Source organism: Manis javanica, chromosome 5 (genome assembly GCF_040802235.1).
Source record: "Manis javanica isolate MJ-LG chromosome 5, MJ_LKY, whole genome shotgun sequence".
NCBI lineage: Eukaryota > Metazoa > Chordata > Mammalia > Pholidota > Manidae > Manis > Manis javanica.
The window spans coordinates 41,473,484-41,497,196 of record NC_133160.1 but is presented as its reverse complement, the minus strand read 5'-3'; the positions used below and the strand labels follow the sequence as shown (position 1 = coordinate 41,497,196).

Sequence of the window (23,713 nt, the reverse complement as noted above, 5' to 3'; positions counted from 1 at the left end):
TTACATTTTCAATAGAAATTGAAAAGTAAATAATAGAAAAATGCTGCCATTTCTGGGGAGGACAAGTTGGCAATTAAAATAAGAATCACACATACAGATGACTCACAGATTCCCTCCTAGGAATTTATTCTTTTGACACAGCCATGTATACTGTAGGCAGCTGTTCATAGGATAGTCATTATATAGCACTGCTGGTAAAGAAGAAGAGTAGAAAGACTGCATTTCCATTAATAGGAAAGTACTGACGTAAATTATGGACTATCCATACAGTGGAATAGCATGTAGTGGAATTTGAATTGTTAAGAAGAATGAAGTGGATTTACTTGTATTGAATTTTCCCCAAGATCTATTGTTGAGTGAAAAGAGCAATATTCAAAGTAGTGTTCATGCTGTTTATATTTAAAAAACCTAGCAGAATCATGCTTGCATATGACCAGAATAATTGCAAGTTTACACAGCAGACTGGCTAAGGGTGCCTGTTGGCTGGGGAGGGAGGGAGACCCCTCTTTTTTCTTTCAGATGACCTCTTAAGGGAGCAGTGTGTTCCCACTGCACTGTGCCTGGCCCCATTGCCTCTCCTGTCTCTGTCCCAAGTTCTAACCTGATTGTGGAGCTTGTCATTCTTACGTCAATCTTACACTTTTACAACATGGTTGAGAAAATGGAGGCATAGATTGTAGTAAAGCCACACTATACATGGAATGGTCTGAAAACAAATGAGTTACCTTTGCACATACCAACAGGGATGAATCTCAGAAGTCTGTAGTTGAAAGAAAGACTTAGGCTACCTACTTTTCGAATTTTGTACTTTGTGCATATTCAAAACAGACAAATCCTTTAGGATCTAGGGATTTAGGTCATGTTTAATTTTGGTAAAATGTCAGTATGTTCCATGTTTGTCTTTTTTCCTTTGCTCTGCTGATTTGTATTGCAAATATAGGTGCACCTGACGCTGTGGTCTTGAATATTATGAGATATGTCCCTGTGGATTACAGACATAGTGATGACTAACACTCTTTGGGGAATGGGGGACAATGCTTCTGACCTCTGTTTACTAGTTTTTTGGGAAATTTTTGATAATTTAGTATATTGACAAATCCTTTGTCTAGGTTATTGCTGTTTGCTAATTCTGCTTTCTTGTTTGGTTTAAATTATAGATTGCCCTCTTAGACTCCCCCACAGCCTTAAGTATGGAGGAAAAACTTCAACAGAATGAAGCAAGGGTAAGTGACACCTCGACTTGTTATTTAAAAAATTTCCTAACTTTCACTATTATTCTAAGTACTTGTGTTTGAGACTCATTTTCTTTCTTCATTTCACTGAATACTCCTCCTGCTCCCACACCATTTGTAAACAATCACAACAGTTGATTTTTATGGATCTCATCCCATTCTCTGTGGCTTTATAAATGGGGTGTGTCTAGAACGAGGTGGTTACCTGCCCCTGAGCTTCACATGGGGTGCTTATGAGTCAATGAGGCTGCATGGGCCTCAGAGTGGACAGAGTCCTGGGTGGGGAGGCCACGCTCAGCATCCATTGTACGGTGGGTGGAGGGTCCCTGTGTCTTGACCACAGCTAACTCATGGCCACGCTGTGGGTTTCTGTCATCCTTGGCTTTGCTTCCAGTGGGAATATGGCACTTGGGGAATGTCTTGTTGGCTCCAGGTAGATGCTTAGTTCCTCGTAAGCTCAGTGAGACCTGAGGCAGGGAAGGGAGTTGTGGTGAGAGCTGGGAAGACAGAGCAGCTCCTGTGGCGCCTGTCGGCCAGTGTTCATGTACTGGTGCTTTCTGAAAACTGGCCTCAGGGCTGGCCCGGTTCTCTACTATTTTTGTTTTAAAAAAATAATTCTCTGTGAAAAGAAAAAAAGGCATTAACAATTTTGGGAGTAGATTTTGTTCACTGTGCTGAATGGTTAAAACAGATTGGAAAAGAATTGGATTCTGTTGGTAAAGCTCTTTCAAGAATATACAATATTGAAGATATAAATTGGATAGTTAGAACTTGACACTTCCCTGAATAAGTATGCTGATTAACTTCCTGATAATAGCATTAGTAAAAACATTAGTTCCGTAATCGCTATATTTCTCATAAAATTTTAGTACTTCAAATTCTAATTTTGAGTGCTTTGAAATGTCTGTATATAGTCTTAAATTGTTTTTAATAGTTTTCAGGAGTACCTGGCAAGGTAATAGAAACCAATAAACACTTTAATTTGAATGCATTATACATGCTGTGGCAGAAATGACTGCCTATCTTGTTCATAACATTTTCTAAGTTTTCTTCTGTTTTTTTTTTGGCTGACCTTTCAAAATTGTTTGCCATCTGCTTGGCTATAAATTTTATTACCTGACCACATGTTTGCATTTCTTTTTAATTTTTTAAATGAAAATTATTTGCTTTAAATTTTGATAGTAAAATAAATCCAAGGCAGCATTACAGTTTGTTTAAAGCCAGAGTTATTGGATTGCACTGGAAAATGATTGATTGGCTTATGTTTCTGCAGGGAGAGCATACTACCTGTTGGTGAAATGCAGAAGCTTTATTGCTGAATACTTTGTGTTTGTCAGATAAATGACCAAGGAGAATCTGATAACTGATTATTATAAATAGTAAATTCAGTACACCAATTTTTCCCCTTTCTTTAGGGAGAGACAGGGTAAGAATATTCCCTCTCTGAATGCTTTTTCCTAGCAGAAAGCCCTGAGAGCCATGTGGCTTCTGTTGCTGTCATTTGAGTCTGTGGGGTCAGTATTACTCAAGTGATGAAGTGATGAAATGTATCAGTTTGAGATAGGTCAACACAGTCTTACCAAACCATTAAAAACATACAAAAAATAAACTTAGGCTCAGTTTTTTTTTTTATCAGGATGATGGTAGATTTTGACATTAATAAGTCATTACAAAGCAGAGCCATTATTTTACCTTAGAACTCCTATAGTCCTATTTGAAGTAAATGGTGGAGTAAAATGAATGACCACTGAATGGTTGAGTGTAGGTGGGTGGGGTATGTTTTGGTTCTCCTCCCGGCTGAACCATTGCTCCAGCTCCTCCGTTTCCTGTGAGTGAAGCTTTCCTCATGAAGGTTGCTGACACGAGTGCCCTTTCCCATTGATTTTGCTGAGTGGGTGCAGAAAGTGTCCTCTCAGCAGCGAGGGCACAAACAGGTGCCCTCCGTGTGTTGCTTTTGCCTTGGTTAAATAAGACAGCTTACAGTGGGAGGACAGGAGGCCTAACTGAGACAGTGCCTGCTGTTGGCAGTGGAGAAGTGGCAGGAGGCTAACCAGGCTTAAAACAGAAGGTGCTTAAAGGATGAGATCCCTGTCTCTGCCTCTAGGAACTCACTCTCTTTTAGCCTTAGTTATATTTCTTTTTAGAGGACACAGTTTTCATTCTTTTTTTTTTCCCCTACCTCCTAATCAGGTATACATTTTACTTCCTAATGAATTACTGTGTAGCATCATTTAAGAAGTTTTATGCAACTAGCTGAATATTTTCATTAACTTTGAGAAGCAATTTCCAACTGTGTTATATTCAACAGTTGGGCATATTTCCTTCCCTAAATTATAGCAGACTGGAAATAAGTTGAATTTCACCAAAAGACTTTTGCTTTAGTCAATTAAAGAGCCACCTTTTTTTTTTAAGATACAATGAGATTTATAAACTCTATTAATTAACTACAAAAGCAGACTATCTATTAGAAAACTCCAGCATCCAAGGTGATTTAATCACCACATCTAATTAGAAAGAAAAATAAATCACTATTTCTTGAGAGCTAAAGTATAATCAGGAAAAATTTGCCCATTTAATGTGATATTGTCATCCTTGAACTTGTAATTTTGGTTAATATCCAAGGAAGCAGCTTTTATTTAAGTATACCATGAAAAAGACTGTTGTAAAACTCCAGTCAACTTGACAAATTTTTTTCTATTCTTTCCTTTGCCATGATGGAGATTATAGGATGAAGTCAGCTGGTTTGATTTATATTTGTTGATGGTTCTTTCAGGGACAGAAATTGCTAAATTAATCTAAAATAATATGTAGTACATATAAGTTATACATATTTGGAAACTTTCTGGAAGAAAACCGTAATAGTTTTTTTACAGCACAGTCACACGTGTATTTTTCCTTTTAGGTTCAAGAATTGACCAAAGAATGGACAAATAAGTGGAATGAAACACAAAATATTTTGAAAGTAAGAATTATAAAAACGTATCAGTCTTACCATGCTGTCTTAAATAGGTAAAACTTTTTTCTTTCTTCTTCAAATATAGCCGTTATGTGCTTTGCTTAAGGTAAGATCAGTGGAACTGATTGGTGACCTTTGAGGGGCCCAGGGTCTGGTTTGATATTGAAGAAATGGGAAGGGGAACAATTAGACTTTAAAGCTGTGTGTGTTTTAACCGTAGAGGTGATCTGATACTTCAGGTGTTTGCTTTCACTGGTTGGAGTTTTTCCATTTTTGACTCAGCACATGTTAAGCTCCCTTTACTATTCAAGGGTGTCTACGTTGCTTTTCTGCTTTTGTTAAGACCCAATATAAAAGTAATATCTCAAATGAAAAAAAATACTTCCCGTGGCAATATTGTAGAATATGTGTGCATAGCATGACTAGATTTCAGAAATTTCTTCGCCAGTAATTACCTATCAGAATCTTTTTGTCTGTATGTGTCAAGTGCTAAATAGCGATGGTCTACATTTTTGGCAAGACACACTGTGAAAGGGCCTCAGTAATGGCTTCCATTTTTTATAATTTTGTGCTTCAAAAGCACATTTCTTTATGTTCCCATTTTTATGCTGAGTTGGTAGAAAACCTGTATCTACTACTGACAGTTAGTTACACCAGGTTTGAGTTTTGGACTTGAACTTTATGCTGATTGTGTTTGTCTGACTTAATGCCTGAGAGAAAATCATTTAGGGACTTTGAATCCTAGGTTTCTGGTTGAGGTCGAGCTTTCCACAAGGATTAAAATATCCCCCTAATAACAGCGAGACCGGGTAGATGAGTCTGAGCTGCTTGGGGGAAGAGCTCCTCCATGCGAAAGGAGGGCACCCACTGGCCGTTGCATGGGGTAAACTTAGAAGGCTGGGGTAGCTGATTATTTCTGTATCTGACAGCTCTCTGAGAGTGGCAGCGCCCGTTATGGAAGGTGCCTATATTTAGGCACCTGGGCCTGCTGGGGGTGAAGGAGGCCATGTCACCTGAGGTCAGAGGTTGTGCTGCATCGTCAGTGCTGGTGGGAGTGGTGGTCCTCCTGACACCTACTCAGTTACAGAGGTGCTGCCACAGCAGTGGCTGCCCTGTCCGGACTTGTTTTTCTGTCTTCTCGTGATGATGGTGATGTATCTGAGGGACTCCCTCCGCATTTCCTTCATGGAGAGATTTTTGTGCAGGAAGCTGAGCAGAGGCCCCACTGGCACTTGAGAACAGCCAGGTGTGGAAGCAGATGTGAATATTCTTCATTCTGTAGCTGCATTAGCTCTGAGCAGCGCCATAGCTTGTGACCGGTGAAGCCCAAGTCGTGTGACCTCTAATGGCGCGCTGTATCCTTTCCTCAATGAATTTGCTCAAGAGAGAAGACTAACATCTGTTCCATTTAAGGAACAGAGAAATCAGAGTTAGCTCTCTGAGAAGTCATTAGTATATGTAGTGCCTGTTAGCATAGGAGGCAGTGAAGCAATAATCTGAAAGATTTCAGCCTCTTCTCTCCTTTGTATCTGCTGCCATCTCTCCTTGTCACTCTGGTGTTTTGTACATCTCTGCAGAGATGCCCATACCGAGAGTTACCATGGTGAACCCCTGGTGCTTTTTTTCACAAGGTAATTCCTGGGCCCTGAAGCTAAGTCCTCTAATGTCAATTCTAATTTTCATTAATCTTATTTTTATTTTTATTTATTTTTTGTAACTTTTCAGATGAGAAGTTTAGAAATGGGACATGTGCAGGGTGTTAAAGGTTATGAAAAAGGCTAATGGTATTTCAAAGTGTTCCCTTCTCTTGGCCTTGCAAGCCCATGTTAGAGTTCCTGCTGGCATTTTTGCTTTAAATCTTCTGTTGTTTTCTCCTCAGGTTTGATATTTTAAGGACTGTCTTCCTCTCTTACTGGAAGACAGTTCCTGAGGGCTAAGGTGAAGAAGAGGGCTATGTAAATGCATTCTTTGAAAACAAAACAAAAACAAAAAAAAACAAACAAAACCAAAAACCAAAAAACATTCTTTGTAAACTGATGGAGAGAAAGATTATTATTCTATGAGTCTGTATCTGTGTGGTTTGTTTAATCCTTTCCCATAGTTCTGCTGACTGTTCCTTCAGTCAGCTATTGTTCCAGGAGTGCTGCATAGAACCCCCTCCAACGCAGTGGCTTAACACATTATTTTTCCCTTATGCAAGTGTGTGTTGGCTGGGGATTTGGCTGAGCTTAGACCCAGGCTGTGGGTGGGCTCCAAGCCTGCTCCCCTGCGCTCTCATCCTCTGGACCGTCTAGTTGTACAAGGCATGCTCTTGTCACGGTCTTGCCAACATACAAGCAGGCCTAGTCAGGCATGTTTCAAGCCCCTGCTGTGCCCTGTCTGCTGTTAGCACATTGACCAAAACAAGTCGGTTGGCCGAACTGAAAGTCAAGGGGGAGAGGAATACATTTCGCTCACAATAAAGTGCTGGCAAGGGTGTAAATGTACAATACTACTCTGAGATCAGTGGTTTAATCTGCACCTGCTCATGTTAAAATAAGAATCTTCAAATTCTGGGAACTTGTTCTTCTACTGAACTTGCATGTTTTATAGAGGCAAGCCCAGTGAAGCAGTAAATTGCTGGGATTATGTTCATCTTCAGGGTCTGCTTGTCTACTCTGTTTTGTTACTTTTCATCCCTTCTGAGTCCGATTCTCAACATCCAGGGAGAGACTTCAGAGAGAGGACTGAAGAGAGTTAAAACATCCAGGGGCCCGACTGGGAGACAAGGGCCTATGTGGTGTTCATTGGCATAGGGAGAGCTTGCGTATACTCTTTCTTGTCCAACTTGATCGACAAGTAATTTCAGAGGAGACTCAGTTTTTTGAAGAGAGAACCTTAAGGCAGAGTATGACCAGTTTCTCAGTCCTGATGGTCTTCTTGTCACTGTTCAGCTCCCTGTGCTGTCTGCTTGTATCTCTTCTTTCAGTCATGCGACTTTGACGAGTTGCCTTAGGAATTTGTGGGAGCTCCCCTCTCATTTAGGGGTAAGATTCTCAAGTCAGTGTGTAAGGTAGAGGCCCCTGTAACTCAGAATTACTCTTGAAAGTCCCTTAATTTTCCTGGAATCACCAGCTCCTGAGCTCATGGGTGCTCACAAGCTATGGAGTAACATTGTTCCCTTCCTTTTAATCTAGTCTGGCTTCCCTGGCTCTGGATGAGTGAAATCCGAGGTCCTGTTGAGTGGCGGTCGGGGAGAGTGACAGGCTGGGGGCACGTGTGTGCTCTGCCGAAGGGCGGGGCCGTTTTCAGCTGAGCTGGTGGCACCATGGCGATGGCAGTGGAGCCTTGGGCTTTGACTTGCATAACTCGAATCTTAGACTCTACTTCTCTTTCTGACTTACTGGGTCATGACACGTAGCCACAACTGTCACATACCCTGTTTCTCAGTGTGGAAATCAGGGTGGATGGCAGCCTCTTCTGTAAGTCCAAGTCACCAGGGTCAGAGGTAATAGAGTTACTCTGAGTTACTCTGAAAGTAGCTACTGACAGTGGAAACTGTTTATCTTAAAGAGGCAGCTTAGGCAGCTGGGTAGTGAGCTTTATGTCCTGTACAGTGTACTCTGTGTATCCTCTCTTTTCCTTTAATCTGCCTGCCTCATTTTCATTAGTCCTCATTTCCTGAAAATTAAAGTCCAGCCTCCTTTGCCTGGCCCCCAAGACCTCGATCTCTTCCAGAGTTGTGGGTCTTGCCCCAGTCGGGGCCCCCCCTGCCGGGTCCCACCCCAGCCCCTCAGCAGCCCCGCCTGCCCTGCACGCCCAGGGGGCTTGGTTCCCTGGTGTCTCTTGGCTTGGGTCACTCCATCCTCGAAGCTCTTCCCCTTTCTCTCTGACTGTCAGAAGCTCGAAGCTCTGATTACATTTCCTTCCTGCTTCCCAGTTAGAGTGATTTTGTTTTCCTCTTTTATACATTTGGTTTTACTTCCACCACAGTGTTCCTCATCATCTGAGTTTGGTGGTCTTGGTTTCTCCCTCTGAACAGGTGCAGGATCTGGGCCAGGGCTGTGTCCTCATCATTCTGTTCCTTTTGATAATAGTCCAGCCCTTCATTTGGATCAGCTGGATCTTGGCTCTTCAAAGTGTGGTTCCTGGACCAGCCGCATCAGCATGGCCTGTGAGCTGGTTAAAAACGCATGGCGCTGTCAGCCCTACCGCTGACTTCTAAGTCAGAGTCCTGCTGCCCTTTACAGCTTCGGGCTGATCTAGGAAGGCTGGGGTGGAGCCTTGGGCTCTTTGTTGTCCTGTTCATCCTCCCCTCTTCCTGCCCTGCCCTGGTTCATGGGGCCTGAGCCCTGTGTGCTGCCATTTCTGGGGTCCTGTGGGCTCCTTGTGGGAGATGGGAGGGATGAGGCAGCCCTCCCTGCTCCGGCTTCTCGCAGCATCCACACCGCCCACCTTGGGTGCTCCATTAATCCCTTCTCCCCCTTGTCCCTACTGCCTAGGGTTGACGCTGGTTTCCTGCTATTCTCAGCACATGCGTGGCCTCACTCTTCTCACTGGCTTCCCAGCTGTTCCTTCAGAGGGGTAACCAGCTCCCTGTGTGAAAGCCCCTGGGATGTAAACACTAAGTAGTTTCTGTTTCATGGTCAGACCTGGGCTGATACCAATGTCCACGTCCTGGTCTCTTGATGTGCTCTGCCGGCTGCTCAGTTGTGTCAACGTACTTCTCTTTTCTTTTGGATGTGTCTGTCTGTCTCCTAGAATGCTGCCCCAATGTTTTTCATCCTGGCTGAATTATCTTAAACTGTGAATTCTCTCGGGGCTTGGAACTTTATGTGGTAAATGTAGTGTCCGCAAGCCCTGGACGAGCGTGTTCTTGAGGCCTTGGTGTTGGCTCCTCTCGCCTGGCGCTTCGGTGTTGTGTTTACTGCTTGGTGTTTGAAGTGGCTTGTAGAGTGACTAGTTAATACCCCTCCTGTGTGCCGTTTGGCCTGGGTTTTATACATCCCATATGTTTTATTGCTGATGAGGATTTTTAAGTCATGCAGCATCCCTGTATCCTTTGTCCACCCCACACCCCCCACTGGCACCTTTTTGGTTTGTCTGCTCTGACACATTTTGGTTTCTCTGTTCCAGCCTTTCATAAATGCTTTAAAAAATGCTCAAAGATATGTTATCTGACTTCCAAATAACTCCTTGAGCTCTGTGCTTCAGAATAAATCACAGACGGTTTGGACTGCAGCGTCAGGCTCTCAAGTGTGTGACAGATGGCATGGCAGCAGGCAGAGCTGACTCTGTGCAGCGTCTGTCCAGGGCCCAACTGCAAAGTGGTGCTTGCAGCCCTGAGAGGGCTCTCTGAATCCCTCCAGCACTGGCTGCTGTTCTCATTTCCTAATAAACAGGTCTCTTCCTTGCTGAAAACACATCCTTTGATTATCCGGCATCTGACTTGCCTCTGTATTTTCATTGCCCAGCACAGGACCTCTGACTGTGGCTCCGCACTGGGTGGGTAGGGGAGGAATCAGGCTGTGACGAGAGATCTTGTCCTTGAAAACTGAGCTATTGGTACATGTATAAGGTGAATTACAGTTGCTTTTTTCAGACATTAATTGTATAGGATTTTTTTTTTTACATATGGTAAACAGCAGTTGTTGAATTGAACTTGGAGGATGGAATGTGCTTGAATCTATGTGGTGATTGCATCCTAATGCAATAATTTATGTTTAAGTTGTGCTTCTGTCTTAATGTTCCATCTTTGGGGCCTAGAAGAGGCAGGACACTAAAACCCATGGCAGGAATGGATAACACACTGATGGGAGACAATGTTTTCACTCTTTTAGAACATTTAGACTAATGAGAAATATAGCTCAATGATGTTGGAATCCTTTACTGGCTTCAGATTTTCCGAGTTTAGATATCATGGAGAGGAATATTTTGCACCAACTTATCTCTGTTTTATGACAGGATCAGCCAGCTGCACTCCTGTCTTTGGACTTGGTGACCCATGTAGGGTTTTCCCGGATGGCCTGCAGTTTTCCATTTCATGGCAAAAACGTGTCTTGGAGAGTGTAGTGAATTTGCAAGCGGCACTGACCCTGGGGCTGTGGCTCAGCAGGCTGTGGGGTCAGGCTGTGGTCCTCTGAATTGTTGCTGCCCAGGGCACTGAATCCTCTGCTCTAGAAAACATGTCGTGGGAGAGGCACCATGTTTTGTGGTCTGTGTCTCCTTTAGATGCAGTTAATTTTGACCTCTTCCTGGTACAAGAACTGAATCTAGGGGTAGCTCTAGGATAGAATTTAATTTACTATATCGATTTTGTCCATATTTTAGAATAAGGAGGAGATATCTCTTTCAAACATTGATTCCCCTTCCTTATTAGCAACTGTTTGGGTATTTGATTGCTTGAAATTCTGACTTTAGAGAGACATACGTATTTGCTCATAGTGATAGCATCTTAAAAATAGTATTGTCCCAAGAGCTTATTTGGCTTTGTGAAGGTACTACATTGAATTTCCAAGTGTCCATCAAAACAGGTGGGCTACAGTGGGAATTTTAGAAATTGGTGCTTTTTCCCCTTTGGTTTTCATTGTAAAGAGTCAGTCCAGCTCAGCATCTGTTATTAGCACTGTCCATGTTCAGGTTATGCCTTTAGGATCCCAATAACTCCTTGTGAGTTTCAAAACTACCTTAAAAGTTTTAAAAACTACTTTTAAACATTTGAAAGCTTTTTGATGAAGAAGGGATTAAAGATGGTGAGTATCCTTTTGGCATGCTGATATCCTAATAAACTAGGATTGCTGCCTATGTCAATAAAGAAATTCCTAGCTTTATTGTGAGCTTGAAAATATTCTCCCTGTAATGTCTTGCCCAGTTGCCTCATTTTCTCCCTCCCGTCTATCCACCCACCAACCATCCATCCATCTATTCCTCTTTCCTTCCCTCATTCACTAAACACATGTTTATTGAGAGCATCTTGTGTATTAGACATAGTTCTAGGTACCAGCTATACCCAAAAGGCAAAGCAAAAAATTCCTGCCTCATGGAGGTTATGTCCTAATGCTAGCAGACCTTTCCCCACAATTGGGCATTCCAGGTCTCCCATAATCTAGTCCTTTTCTCTTCTTTTTTTAAAAACAGTTTGGTAATAAAACAATATAGTCCACTACTCAGACTGAAGTTTGAGGTCTCAGATTATGTAAAATCTTCCCTTTTCTGTTCCGGTATTAGTTAAATTTACTTTACAAAATAATTTATACTAAATGGATTAACCTAGCACTTTTTTTTTTTTAGATAATTATTTTTTATTGAAGGGTAGTTGACATACAGTATTACATTAGTTTCAGGTGTACAACACAGTGATTGAACATTTATATACATGATAATTCTAGGTACCAGCTATCACCATACCAAGTTGTCACAATATTTTGACTATATTCCTTATGCTATACATTACATCCCGGTTACTTACTTATTTTACAATTGGAAGTGTGTACTTTATTTTATTTATTTCTTATTTATTTATTTATTTATTCATCCATCCATCCATTCATTCATTTATTTATTTATTTATCTATCTATCTATTTATTTATTTATTGTGAGGGCATCTCTCCTATTTTTTTTGATCAAATGGTTGTTAACAACAATAAAATTCTGTATAGGGGACTCAATCCTCAATGTATAATCATTAATCCACCCCAAGCCTAATTTTCGTCAGTCTCCAATCTTCTGAAGCATAACATGGAGAACAAATTCTTACATAGTGAATAAGTTACATGGTGAATAGTACAAGGGCAATCATCACAGAAACTTTCGGTTTTGATCATGCATTATGAACTATAAATAGTTCAAATATGAATATTCATTTGATTTTTATACTTGATTTATATGTGGATACCACATTTGTCTCTTTATTATTATTATTTTTAATAAAATGCTGAAGTGGTAGGTAGATGCAAGATGAAGGTAGAAAACATAGTTTAGTGTTGTAAGAGAGCAAATGTAGATGATCAGGTGTGTGCCTGTAGACTATGTGTTAATCCAAGCTAGACAAGGGCAGTAAAACATCCACGGATGCAGCAGATTTCTCTCAGAACGGGGGTGGGGTGGGGAGGTTCTAAGCTTCACCTCTGTTGATCCTCAATTCCTCACCTGATGGCCCCCCTGCGAGTGTGCCTGTCTTAGGTTGTTCCTCCCTTGAGAAATCTTACCCATCTCTGGCTAACCAGTCATCTTCCGGGGCCATACAGGGAGATGTAAAGTTGGTAAGTGAGAGAGAAGCCATATTGTTTGAAAAGGTTAGCTTTTTACTTCTTTGCAGATTTATGCCCTGTGGCTTCTATGCCCAGCATTTGTCTTGAGGTATCTTTACCACTTGAAGGAATTATGATACTCGGTAAATTTGATATGAGGCACGAATTCTATTTATGGGTTGTAATTAGGAAGGAAGAAGAAAAGCTATAGAAGTAGCAGGCGGAAGAAAACATGGGAAGATTGATTATTTCTTTGACATATCTTCTTGTATAGTAACTTCAGCATGTATAGGTTTTAAACTACTAATTAAATTGCGCACACACATTAACATAATAGGAATACAGTTTCATAACCAAAGCATACTTATAATTACCAGCCATCTCCAGTGAAACCAAGAAAACCAGTTAGGCACCTTAGGCATTTGTGAAAACTTATCTATGATATGGTGGATATTGTCCAACTGAACTTGAATAGTCTGAGAGAAATCAGACAAATTAAAACAATCCATTCCTGTGGACTGTTCACATCCCATATGTTCTTTTAACACTAAATAGTCTGTAGTTGTAAGATTTTGGAGTGCTACAATTTGTACTTCTCCTAATTCTTGGTTGAGTTCCAACAGTGTAGATCCAGTCAAATTTGTTGTTTTACTGGATGCACAGGCCAGCTTAGATACCTCCTTCTTCATTCCCATGGCAAGTCCAGGAACCAGTGGGATGAGTGCATCTACACCTGTAGCAGTGCGTGGGTCTTTGTTGGGGTTTTTTGATGATCATCTTCTGGCATGAGCCTTCCAGAGAGTGCTGATGGTGGAAGTTCTTTTTCATATCGTATCGTAGTTCATTTTCGGGGTAGCCAAATTAGGCTTTGATCCTCTGTATAAGCACAAACAAACCCTTTGCCTACACTTTTATATGCCCTTTATACCATTGTGTAGAACTCATTGGAGGTCACCACACAGGAACTGCTTTTTTTCTTTTTTTTAAATTTTTTGTTATGATTAATCTACACGTACATGATGAATATTATGTTTACTAGGCTCTCCCCTATACCAGGTCCCCCTATAAACCCCTTTACAGTCACTGTCCATCAGCATAGCGGAGTGTTGTAGAGTCACTACTTGTCTTCTCTGTGTTGTACAGCCCTCCCCTTTCTCCCACCCCCCCATGCATGCTAATCTTAATACCCCCCTTTTTCTTCCCCCACCTTATCCCTCCCTACCCACCCATCCTCCCCAGTCCCTTTTCCCTTTGGTACCTGTTAGTCCATTCTTGAGTTCTGTGATTCTGCTGCTGTTTTGTTCCTTCAGTTTTTCCTTTGTTCTTATACTCCACAGATGAGTGAAATGATTTGGTATTTCTCTTTCTCCGCTTGGCTTATTTCGCTGAGCATAAAACCCTCCAGCTCCACCCATGTTGCTGCAAATGGTAGGATTTGCCCTTTTCTTATGGCTGAGTAGCATTCCATTGTGTATATGTACCACATCTTCTTTATCCATTCCTCTATCAATTGACATTTAGGTTGCTTCCAATTCTTGGCTATTATAAATAGTGCCGCGATAAACATAGGGGTGCATCTGTCTTTCTCAAACTTGATTGCTACATTCTTAGGGTAAATTCCTAGGAGTGCAATTCCTGGGTCAAATGGTATGTCTGTTTTGAGCATTTTGATGTACCTCCATACCGCTTTCCACAATGGTTGAACTAATTTACATTCCCACCAGCAGCGTAGGAGGGTTCCCCTTTCTCCACAGCCTTGCCAACATTTGTTGTTGTTTGTCTTTTGGATGGCAGCCATCCTTACTGGTGTGAGGTGATACCTCATTGTCGTTTTAATTTGCATTTCTCTGATAATTAGCAATGTGGAGCATCTTTTCATGTGTCTGTTGGCCATCTGTATTTCTTTTTTAGAGAACTGTCTGTTCAGTTCCTCTGCCCATTTTTTAATTGGGTTATTTGTTTTTTGTTTGTTGAGGCATGTGAGCTCTTTATATATTCTGGACGTCAAGCCTTTATCGGATCTGTCATTTTCAAATATATTCTCCCATACTGTAGGGTTCCTTTTTGTTCTATTGATGGTGTCTTTTGCTGTACAGAAGCTTTTCAGCTTAATATAGTCCCACTTGTTCATTTTTGCTGTTGTTTTCCTTGCCCGGGGAGATATGTTCAAGAAGAGGTCACTCATGTTTATGTCTACGAGGTTTTTGCCTATGTTTTTTTCCAAGAGTTTAATGGTTTCATGACTTACATTCAGGTCTTTGATCCATTTTGAGTTTACTTTTGTATATGGGGTTAGGCAATGGTCCAGTTTCATTCCTTCTACATGTAGCTGTCCAGTTTTGCCAGCACCATCTGTTGAAGAGACTGTCATTTTGCCATTGTATGTCCATGGCTCTTTTATCAAATATTAATTGACCATATATGTCTGGGTTAATGTCTGGATTCTCTAGTCTGTTCCATTGGTCTGTGGCTGTGTTCTTGTGCCAGTACCAAATTGTTTTGATTACTATGGCTTTGTAGTAGAGCTTGAAGTTGGGGAGTGAGATCCCCCCTACTTTATTCTTCTTTTTCAGGATTGCTTTGGCTATTCGGGGTCTTTGGTGTTTCCATATGAATTTTTGAATTATTTGTTCCAGTTCATTGAAGAATGTTGCTGGTAGTTTCATAGGGGTTGCATCAAATCTGTATATTGCTTTGGGCAGGATGGCCATTTTGACAATATTAATTCTTCCTAGCCACAGCATGGGATGAGTTTCCATCTGTTAGTGTCCCCTTTAATTTCTCTTAAGAGTTACTTGTAGTTTTCAGAGTATAAGTCTTTTACTTCTTTGGTTAGGTTTATTCCTAGATATTTTATTTTTTTTGATGCAATTGTGAATGGAGTTGTTTTCCTGATTTCTCTTTCTGTTGGTTCATTGTTAGTGTATAGGAACGCCACAGATTTCTGTGTGTTGATTTTGTATCCTGCAACTTTGCTGTATTCCGATATCAGTTCTAGTAGTTTTGGGGTGGAGTCTTTAGGGTTTTTTATGTATAGTATCATGTCATCTGCAAATAGTGATAGTTTAACTTCTTCTTTACCAATCTGGATTCCTTGTATTTCTTTGTTTTGTCTGATTGCCGTGGCTAGGACCTCCAGTACTATGTTAAATAACAGTGGGGAGAGTGGGCATCCCTATCTAGTTCCCTATCTCAGAGGAAAAGCTTTCAGCTTCTCACTGTTCAATATAATGTTGGCTGTGGGTTTATCATAGATGGCCTTTATTATGTTGAGGTACTTGCCCTCTATTCCCATTTCGCTGAGAGTTTTTGTCATGAATGGATGTTGAACTTTGTCAAATGCTTTTTCAGCATCTATGGCGATGATCATGTGATTTTTGTCTTTCTTTTTGTTGATGTGGTGGATGATGTTGATGGACTTTCGAATGTTGTACCATCCTTGCATCCCTGGGATGAATCCCACTTGGTCATGGTGTACGATCCTTATGATGTATTTTTGAATTCGGTTTGCTAATATTTTGTTGAGTATTTTTGCATCTATGTTCATCAGGGATATTGGTCTGTAGTTTTCTTTTTTGGTGGGGTCTTTGCCTAGTTTTGGTATTAGGGTGATGTTAGCTTCATAGAATGAGTTTGGGAGTATTCCCTCCTCTTCTATTTTTTGGAAAACTTTAAGGAAAATGGGTATGATGTCTTCCCTGTATGTCTGATAAAATTCTGAGGTGAATCCATCTGGCCTGGGGGTTTTGTTCTTTGGTAGTTTTTTGATTACCGCTTCAATTTCATTACTGGTAATTGGTCTGTTTAGATTTTCTGTTTATTTCTTGGTCAGTCTTGGAAGGTTGTATTTTTCTAGGAAGTTGTCCATTTCTCCTAGGTTTCCAAGCATGTTAGCATAAAGGTTTTCATAGTACTCACTAATAATTCTTTGTATTTCTGTGGGGTCCGTCGTGATTTTTCCTTTCTCATTTCTGATACTGTTGATTTGTGTTGACTCTCTTTTCCTCTTAATAAGTCTGGCTAGAGGCTTACCTATTTTGTTTATTTTCTCGAAGAACCAGCTCTTGGTTTCATTGATTTTTGCTATTGTTTTATTCTTCTCAATTTCATTTATTTCTTCTCTGATCTTTATTATGTCCCTCCTTCTGCTGACCTTAGGCCTCATTTGTTCTTCTTTTTCCAAATTTGATAATTGTGACGTTAGACCATTTATTTGGGATTGTTCTTCCTTTTTTAAATATGCCTGGATTGCTATATACTTTCCTCTTAAGACTGCTTTTGCTGTGTCCCACAGTAGTTGGGGCTTAGTGGTGTTGTTGTCATTTGTTTCCATATATTGCTGGATCTCCATTTTGATTTGGCCATTGATCCATTCATTATTTAGGAGCATGTTGTTAAGCCTCCATGTGTTTGTGAGCCTTTTTGCTTTCTTTGTACTATTTATTTCTAGTTTTATGCCTTTGTGGTCTGAAAAGTTGGTTGGTAGGATTTCCATCTTTTTGAATTTACTGAGGCTCTTTTTATGGCCTAGTATGTGGTCTATTCTGGAGAATGTTCCATGTGCACTTGAAAAGAATGTGTATCCTGTTGCTTTTGTATGTAGAGTTCTATAGATGTCTATTAGGTGCATCTGTTCTAGTGTATTGTACAGTGCTTCTGTGTCCTTACTTATTTTCTGCCTGGTGGATCTATCCTTTGGGGTGAGTGGTGTGTTTAAGTCTCCTAAAATGAATGCATTGCAGTCTATTTCCCTCTTTAGTTCTGTTAGTATTTGTTTCACATATGCTGGTGCTCCTGTATTGGGTGCATATATATTTAGAATGGTTATATCCTCTTGTCGGACTGAATCCTTTATCATTATGTAGTGTCCTTCTTTATCTCTTGTTACTTTCTTTGTTTTGAAGTCTATTTTGTCTGATATAAATACTGCAGCCCCTGCTTTCTTCTCTCTGTTGTTTGCCTGAAATATGTTTTTGCATCCATTGACTTTTAGTCTGTGCATGTCTTTGGGTTTGAGGTGAGTTTCTTGTAAGCAGCATATAGATGGGTCTTGCTTTTTTATCCATTCTATTACTCTGTGTCTTTTTATTGGTGCATTAAGTCCATTTACATTTAGGGTGACTGTTGAGAGATATGTACTTATTGCCATTGCAGGCTTTAGATTCGTGGTTACCAAAGGTTCAAGGTTAGCTTCTTTAGTATCTTACTGCCTAATTTAGCTCGTTTATTGAGCTGTTATATACACTGTCTGGAGATTCTTTTCTTCTCTCCCTTCTTATTCCTCCTCCTCCATTCTTCATATGTTGTGTGTTTTGTTCTGTGCTCTTTTTAGGAGTGCTCCCATCTAGAGCAGTCCCTGTAAGATGCCCTGTAGAGGTGGTTTGTGGGAAGCAAATTCCCTCAGCTTTTGCTTGTCTGGGAATTGTTTAATCCCGCCATCATATTTAAATGATAGTCGTGCTGGATACGGTGTCCTTGGTTCAAGGCCCTTCTGTTTCAGCATTAAATATATCATGCAATTCTCTTCTGGCCTGTAGGGTTTCTGTCGAGAAGTCTGATGTTAGCCTGATGGGTTTTCCTTTATAGGTGACCTTTTTCTCTCTAGCTGCCTTTAAAACTCTTTCCTTGTCCTTGATCTTTGCCATTTTAATCATTATGTGTCTTGGTATTGTCCTCCTTGGATCCTTTCTGTTGGGGGTTCTGTGTATTTCCGTGGTCTGTTCGATTATTTCCTCCCCCAGTTTGGGGAAGTTTTCAGCAATTATTTCTTCAAAGAGACTTTCTATCCCTTTTCCTCTCTCTTCTTCTTCTGGTACCCCTATAATACGGTTATTATTCCTTTGGATTGGTCACATAATTCTCTTAGTATTGTTTTGTTCCTGGAGATCCTTTTATCTCTCTCTATGTCAGCTTCTATATGTTCCTGTTCTCTTGTTTCTATTCTTTCAATGGCCTCTTGCATCTTATCCATTCTGCTTATAAATCCTTCCAGGGATTGTTTCACTTATGTGATCTCCTTCCTGACATCTGTGATCTCCTTCCGGACTTCATCGCACTGCTCTTCCATTTTTCTCTGCATCTCATCCCATTGCTCTTGCATTTTTCTCTGCATCTCCATCAGCATGTTCATGATTTTTATTTTGAATTCTTTTTCAGGAAGACTGGTTAGGTCTGTCTCCTTCTCAGGTGTTGTCTCTGTGATCTTTGTCTACCTGTAGTTTTGCCTTTTCATGGTGATAGAGAGAGTTTGCAGAGCTGGTACGAGTGACAGCTGGAAGAGCTTTCCTTCTTGTTGGTTTGTGGCCTTCCTCTCCTGGGAGAATAGCGACCTCTAGTGGCTTGTGCTTGGCAGCTGTGCGCAGACAGGGGCTTCTGATTCCTGCCCAGTTGCTGTGGAGTTTATCTCCGCTGTTGCTGTGGGCGTAGCCTGGCTCTGGCTGCTCCTCCAAAATGGTGTAGCCCTGTTGGAGGGGGAGCGGCCGGGAGGCTATTTATCTCTGTAAGGGGCCTCTGTGCTCCCTGCTGCCCAGGGGGTTAGAGTGCCCAGAGATCCCCAGATTCCCTGCCTCTGGGCTAAGTGTCCTGTCCTGCCCCTTTAAGACTTCCAAAAAGCACTCTCCAAACCAAAACAACAGCAACAATGAAAGAAAAGAAAAGAAAAAAAAATTAAATAAAGTAATTAAAAAAAAAAGGAAAAACACGTGATTTTCTTTGTCCTCAGGCGCCGATCTCAGGCACCTGCTCACCAGTCTTGCTGCCCTGTTACCCTAGTATTGGAGTCCCTGTCCCTTTAAGGCTTCCAAAAAGCACTCGCCAGAAAAAAAAAAAAAAGCCGCTCCTGTTTCTTTGTTCTCTGGCGTCGGCCTCAGGCACCCGCTCACCGGTCCTGCCACCTTGTTTCCCTAGTATCCAGGACCCCACGCATGCACTGTGTCTGCACTCTGATCCGGAATCCTGGGGCTGGGTGTTCAGCAGTCCTGGGCTCCCTAGCCCTCCTTGCTGACTCCTCTCCACTCGCTGGGAGCCGGGGGGAGGGGCACTCGGGTCCCGCTGGGCCGGGGCTTGTATCTTACCCCCTTCGTGAGGCACTGAGTTCTCGCGGGTGTGGATGTGGTCTGGATGTTGTCCTGTGTCCTCTGGTCTCTATTTTAGGAAGTGTTGTCTTTGTTATATTTTCATAGATAAATGTGGTTTTGCGAGATTTCTGCTGCTGTACTCATGCTGCCATCTTCTCTAACCTAGTACTTTGAAAAGCCCCTTCAACACAGAAAGCATTCAAAAAATTTATATCCATTAGGATATAAACTCCATGAGGATGTACTTTGTTTTGGTTGCTGCTCAGTAGGTTTGAACATTGAATCGGTGGTGATTATAAAGGCCCTGCAGAGCCATGTTATTGAGCAGTTGTTTGGAGGATGGGTTCCTAAGTGGAATGTGAGCTGCAGGCCTTCCTGGACATGGAGGGAGTGATATTTGATCCTTCACATTACACTGTAACTATCCAGTCTTTGTGTTGAATTATAAACTCCTTGAAGTCAGGGAACTCGGTTCACATTTTTGTATCTCCCATAAATTCTCTTACAAACTAGGTCTTTATAAATAGGAAATGCTCAATGAATAATTGTTGAACTGAACTGTGTTCTCCCATATACAAGAAGGTTCAGGACAAGTTTGAGGACTTTTGCTGCCTCACAGTCTGCCTGCAAACCTAGTGGCTTAAACATAGTCTTATTGTTTGCCATGATTTTGTGGTTCAGGCTGGCTTGGTGGATTTCTGCAGCCCTCACTGATGCCCTTGGGGTGGGTGGTCTCACTCTCATGGCTGGCAGCTGGCACGGTGTCAGATGGGGATGGTGTGGCCTTGTGTCTCTCATCCCTCGGCTGACTTCTGTGATGGTCTCAAGAGAGGATGAGTCCCAGGGTGCAAGCATTTCTTAATCCTTCATTTGTATGTCACTTGCTAGTGTCTCAAAACCAGAATTAGGGTTGAGGGAATTATCCATAGGTGCGGGTTCAGGGACAGCCATGATTGTTGCCATTTTTGTGAAAGAAACTGACCAAAAGCACCTTTTTCTCTATTCTCCTTGTCCCTTTGCCTTTCCAACCAGCCCCAGTGATTTGCAACTGTGTTTGTATGTGTGAGTGTGTTTTCCCATCTTTCCGTAGAAGAGAGTATTGAAAGGAGAGAGAATTTGGGGTGGGGGGTTGCAGTAGCAATGAATTTAGGGACCATTATGAGAAATTATTTGTCTCCCTGCCTTATTGTGCAGACTAATGTGGATGACTTCATGTCTGTGAACAAAAGTCGTCATCAAAACCTCCATGTGCAAAAAGTCCTTTGTCTTTTCTTAGTGCATTCATGCACACTGTCTCATTGGCTCTTTCTTGATCTGAAGCAAGAGAGAAAAGATGTTATTGTACTTTATATAGTGTGCAATGGTTAATTTGTCAACGTCTTATTAAAGTTCTACTCTGGCTGTTAATTGCCATCAAACTACATATCTGACTTTTCTGAAGTTCTGCTCTTGCAACTGTGTTTTAAGATGAAAGGCAAAGTAATAAACTTCATTGTTCTCTGAAACTGGTACTTGATAATTAATAGGGGAGATGACTGTCAGCACTACAGTACTGGAGGTTGACTGAAGAACTTGGCAGGGTCAGAGGCTAAGCGAGCTATTCACAGAACCAGCTCTGATGTTGTTAGTAATGCCAAGCCTACCATATTTTCCATGGCAGTTTTCATCTTAAAAGAACTGCTCATAAATAAAGGTATTGCAAGTATATGTTGGTTCTTACTTTTGAATAACATTTCTTGAGCAAAAGTCTCAGAAATAAGTCAAATGCATACTTTTAAATGTTAGAAACATGTGATAAATTATTTTGAATATATGTGGTATTTTCCTTCTGATCTTTTGCAGTGAGGCATGTGTGCTGACAGCTCTTACTGCATATTTATTGCCACGGTCAGGGAGGAAAAGATTGCCTAGTCATATGGAAATATGCTTTATGTGCCCAGAACTCACTGGGTGTGCTAAACTGTAGGAACTTGGTGTAATTGGCAGGGAACCTTAAAAAGCAACCATTTCATAGTACAAGTCAGTTTATTGTTCATGTCACCCAGGAATGCATTTAACTCACCTAGGATGAGTTCTAGTGTTGTGAGTTTGGAGAGGAGTGGGTGATAGTGGATTGAGCTGGGGACAAAGAGATGGTTCTCAGCCTGCCTAGTCTGGTGACTTTTGCCTGTGCTCTGTTCTGATTTGGTCACATTGACCTCTCTGTTTCTGAGGACCTCACTATAAGATGCAGACATAATAGTACCTATAATAGTACAGTATGATAATATCTTTCATATAAGGTGAGAAATGAGCACATGTAAGATGTTTAGAATGGTGTCCAGCAAACAGTCAATGTTATAAAGCATTTTTTCTTATTTGTTTTTGCAGAATCTATCTCCTTATATGGAAAACTGGGTTGCCTATAATGTGTCTTCCCAGTTGAGCAGAAAAAAATAAATTATGTATATGGAAACTTTTAGAAGTATATAGTTTTATGCAGATACAATGTGGCATTATTACTAAGGCATTTTATGTTTGTTTATTTGAAGTAATGGAAAATCCAATTCCAAACTGGCTTAAATGGTAAAGGGGTTTATTAGCTCACAGAGGAGGAATGGTCTGGAGGGTAGAATTTAGGCATGGTTTGATCAGGGCTCTGGCTCTGGTTCTCTGGGATTGTTCTTGGTTTTGCCTTTTTGTTGTATTGATCTTATATCAGTTAGCATTCACTCTCAAAATGGCAAAATGAGAACGTCCAGTTATAGCTTTCTATCTACCCAACACACCATCTAAACTCAGGGAGTCTGGGTGTCAGAACTCCCAGGGAGCTTTGCACTGATTGGTACATTTCTGAACCAGTCCATGGGGCCAGGGAGATACCGTGCTTGGTGGCCTGGGCCTGGGTGTGCTCACCAATCACTTTAATATGGGGACAGGTGACCCTGATTGGTTGAAATGAGCCAGGGTCTCTTTGGAGCTACCCTGAGGTAAAGTCCATTTGCTGCAGGTGTATGCATTGTGTGGGGGCAAGGGAGTTGGGACACTCTTGGTGACACCACCATTCACATTTTCCATGTGGACATAGAACCTGGTCACTTACTTCAGTGTAATATAGATTCAAGGTACACAGGAGATGCAAATTAGTTGAAGCATTTTTTTATTTTTTAAGAGACAATATTTTCGAATACTTCCTTCATGACTCAGAAGTCTTATATTCAGCTAGAAAATTACATGAAAGGGCCAGCTGAATATCTGTACTGTGGTGTGGACATTCCATATAAGAGAAATCGCTTTCTTCCGGTGTTAGAATTGAAGGACGGCAAGCAATGACTTCCATGTATTTAAATGCATCTTCCTCTGCTCCTGTAGGTTGATTATGTGATTTAACTGTGCTTTAAATGTGGGTGTGTTCCTTTCTCCAGCTTTTCATATGTAGTTTTGAATTTGGCTTAATTTCCAGTTGACCCCTTTAGCTTGATGTTTCCCAGCCCAGTCTGCTTAGCAACAGTTACTATGAGCAGCGAGCTGGCATTGCCCTCCATTTGTAACACAACAGCAGGTTTTAAGAGATTACTTTTCCTTAGTATCCTGGTTGACTTTGCCTTTGCATTATTTAAGGATGACAGCAGTTTCTTTCAACTGCAGGCAGCAGAGTTCCAGGTCTCTTAGCAAAAGTGATGGTTTTAAGAAGTATCTATCTGTTAAGACTGTATAATTAGCAAACTGGGCATCTACTGAAAAAGAAGTATGGACTTAGGTTGCATGTAGATATTTATTACCGGAATACTCTAGTACTTGTAAGGAAGGAGGGAGATGGCTATACATTTCTAATATCTTATAAATACTATATAGCACCAGCTTTGCTAGCTGAAAACAGCTTTCCTGAGCAAATTATCTCATTGATGAGAAGGGTTAGTTCCAAATAGTTCCAAAATGTGATTTCTCCTCAAAAGAATCTAACCGCACAGACATCAGTGAACATGACCATTTTCCTCTAGATCCAATATGCTCCATATTAATATATTATTATATTTGAGCCTTTCTTATTCTTGCCTTTGTAAGTTACACTAATGGATTAGACTGAACCAAGCAACAGAACTTGCTGTGATACTTCTTTAAGTTGCTAAGTTCAGTTTCTCATCCAAACAACTTAAATAAGTTATTCTGCATGTCATAGAAATGATTTTCCATATAGAAGTGATTTCCAGTTGGGGAACTGTCACTGTTACACCCAACAA

General features: G+C 41.0%; 1 protein-coding gene across 17 annotated transcripts in view; it reads left to right on the top strand.

Moving 5' to 3' along the window:
- The window catches only part of KIF16B (kinesin family member 16B), a 367,948-nt gene that overhangs the window by 52,501 nt on the left and 291,734 nt on the right, over window positions 1-23,713 (top strand). For all 17 annotated transcript variants that reach the window (XR_005062399.2, XR_012131532.1, XR_005062401.2 and 14 more), the window contains exons 11-12: window positions 1,158-1,223; window positions 4,135-4,194. Coding sequence is in view for 10 of the 17 variants with exons in the window: in XM_037022423.2 (XP_036878318.1) it covers window positions 1,158-1,223; window positions 4,135-4,194 (126 nt within the window). In the remaining 7 variants the exon portion in view is untranslated. The remainder of the gene's footprint in view (window positions 1-1,157; window positions 1,224-4,134; window positions 4,195-23,713) is intronic.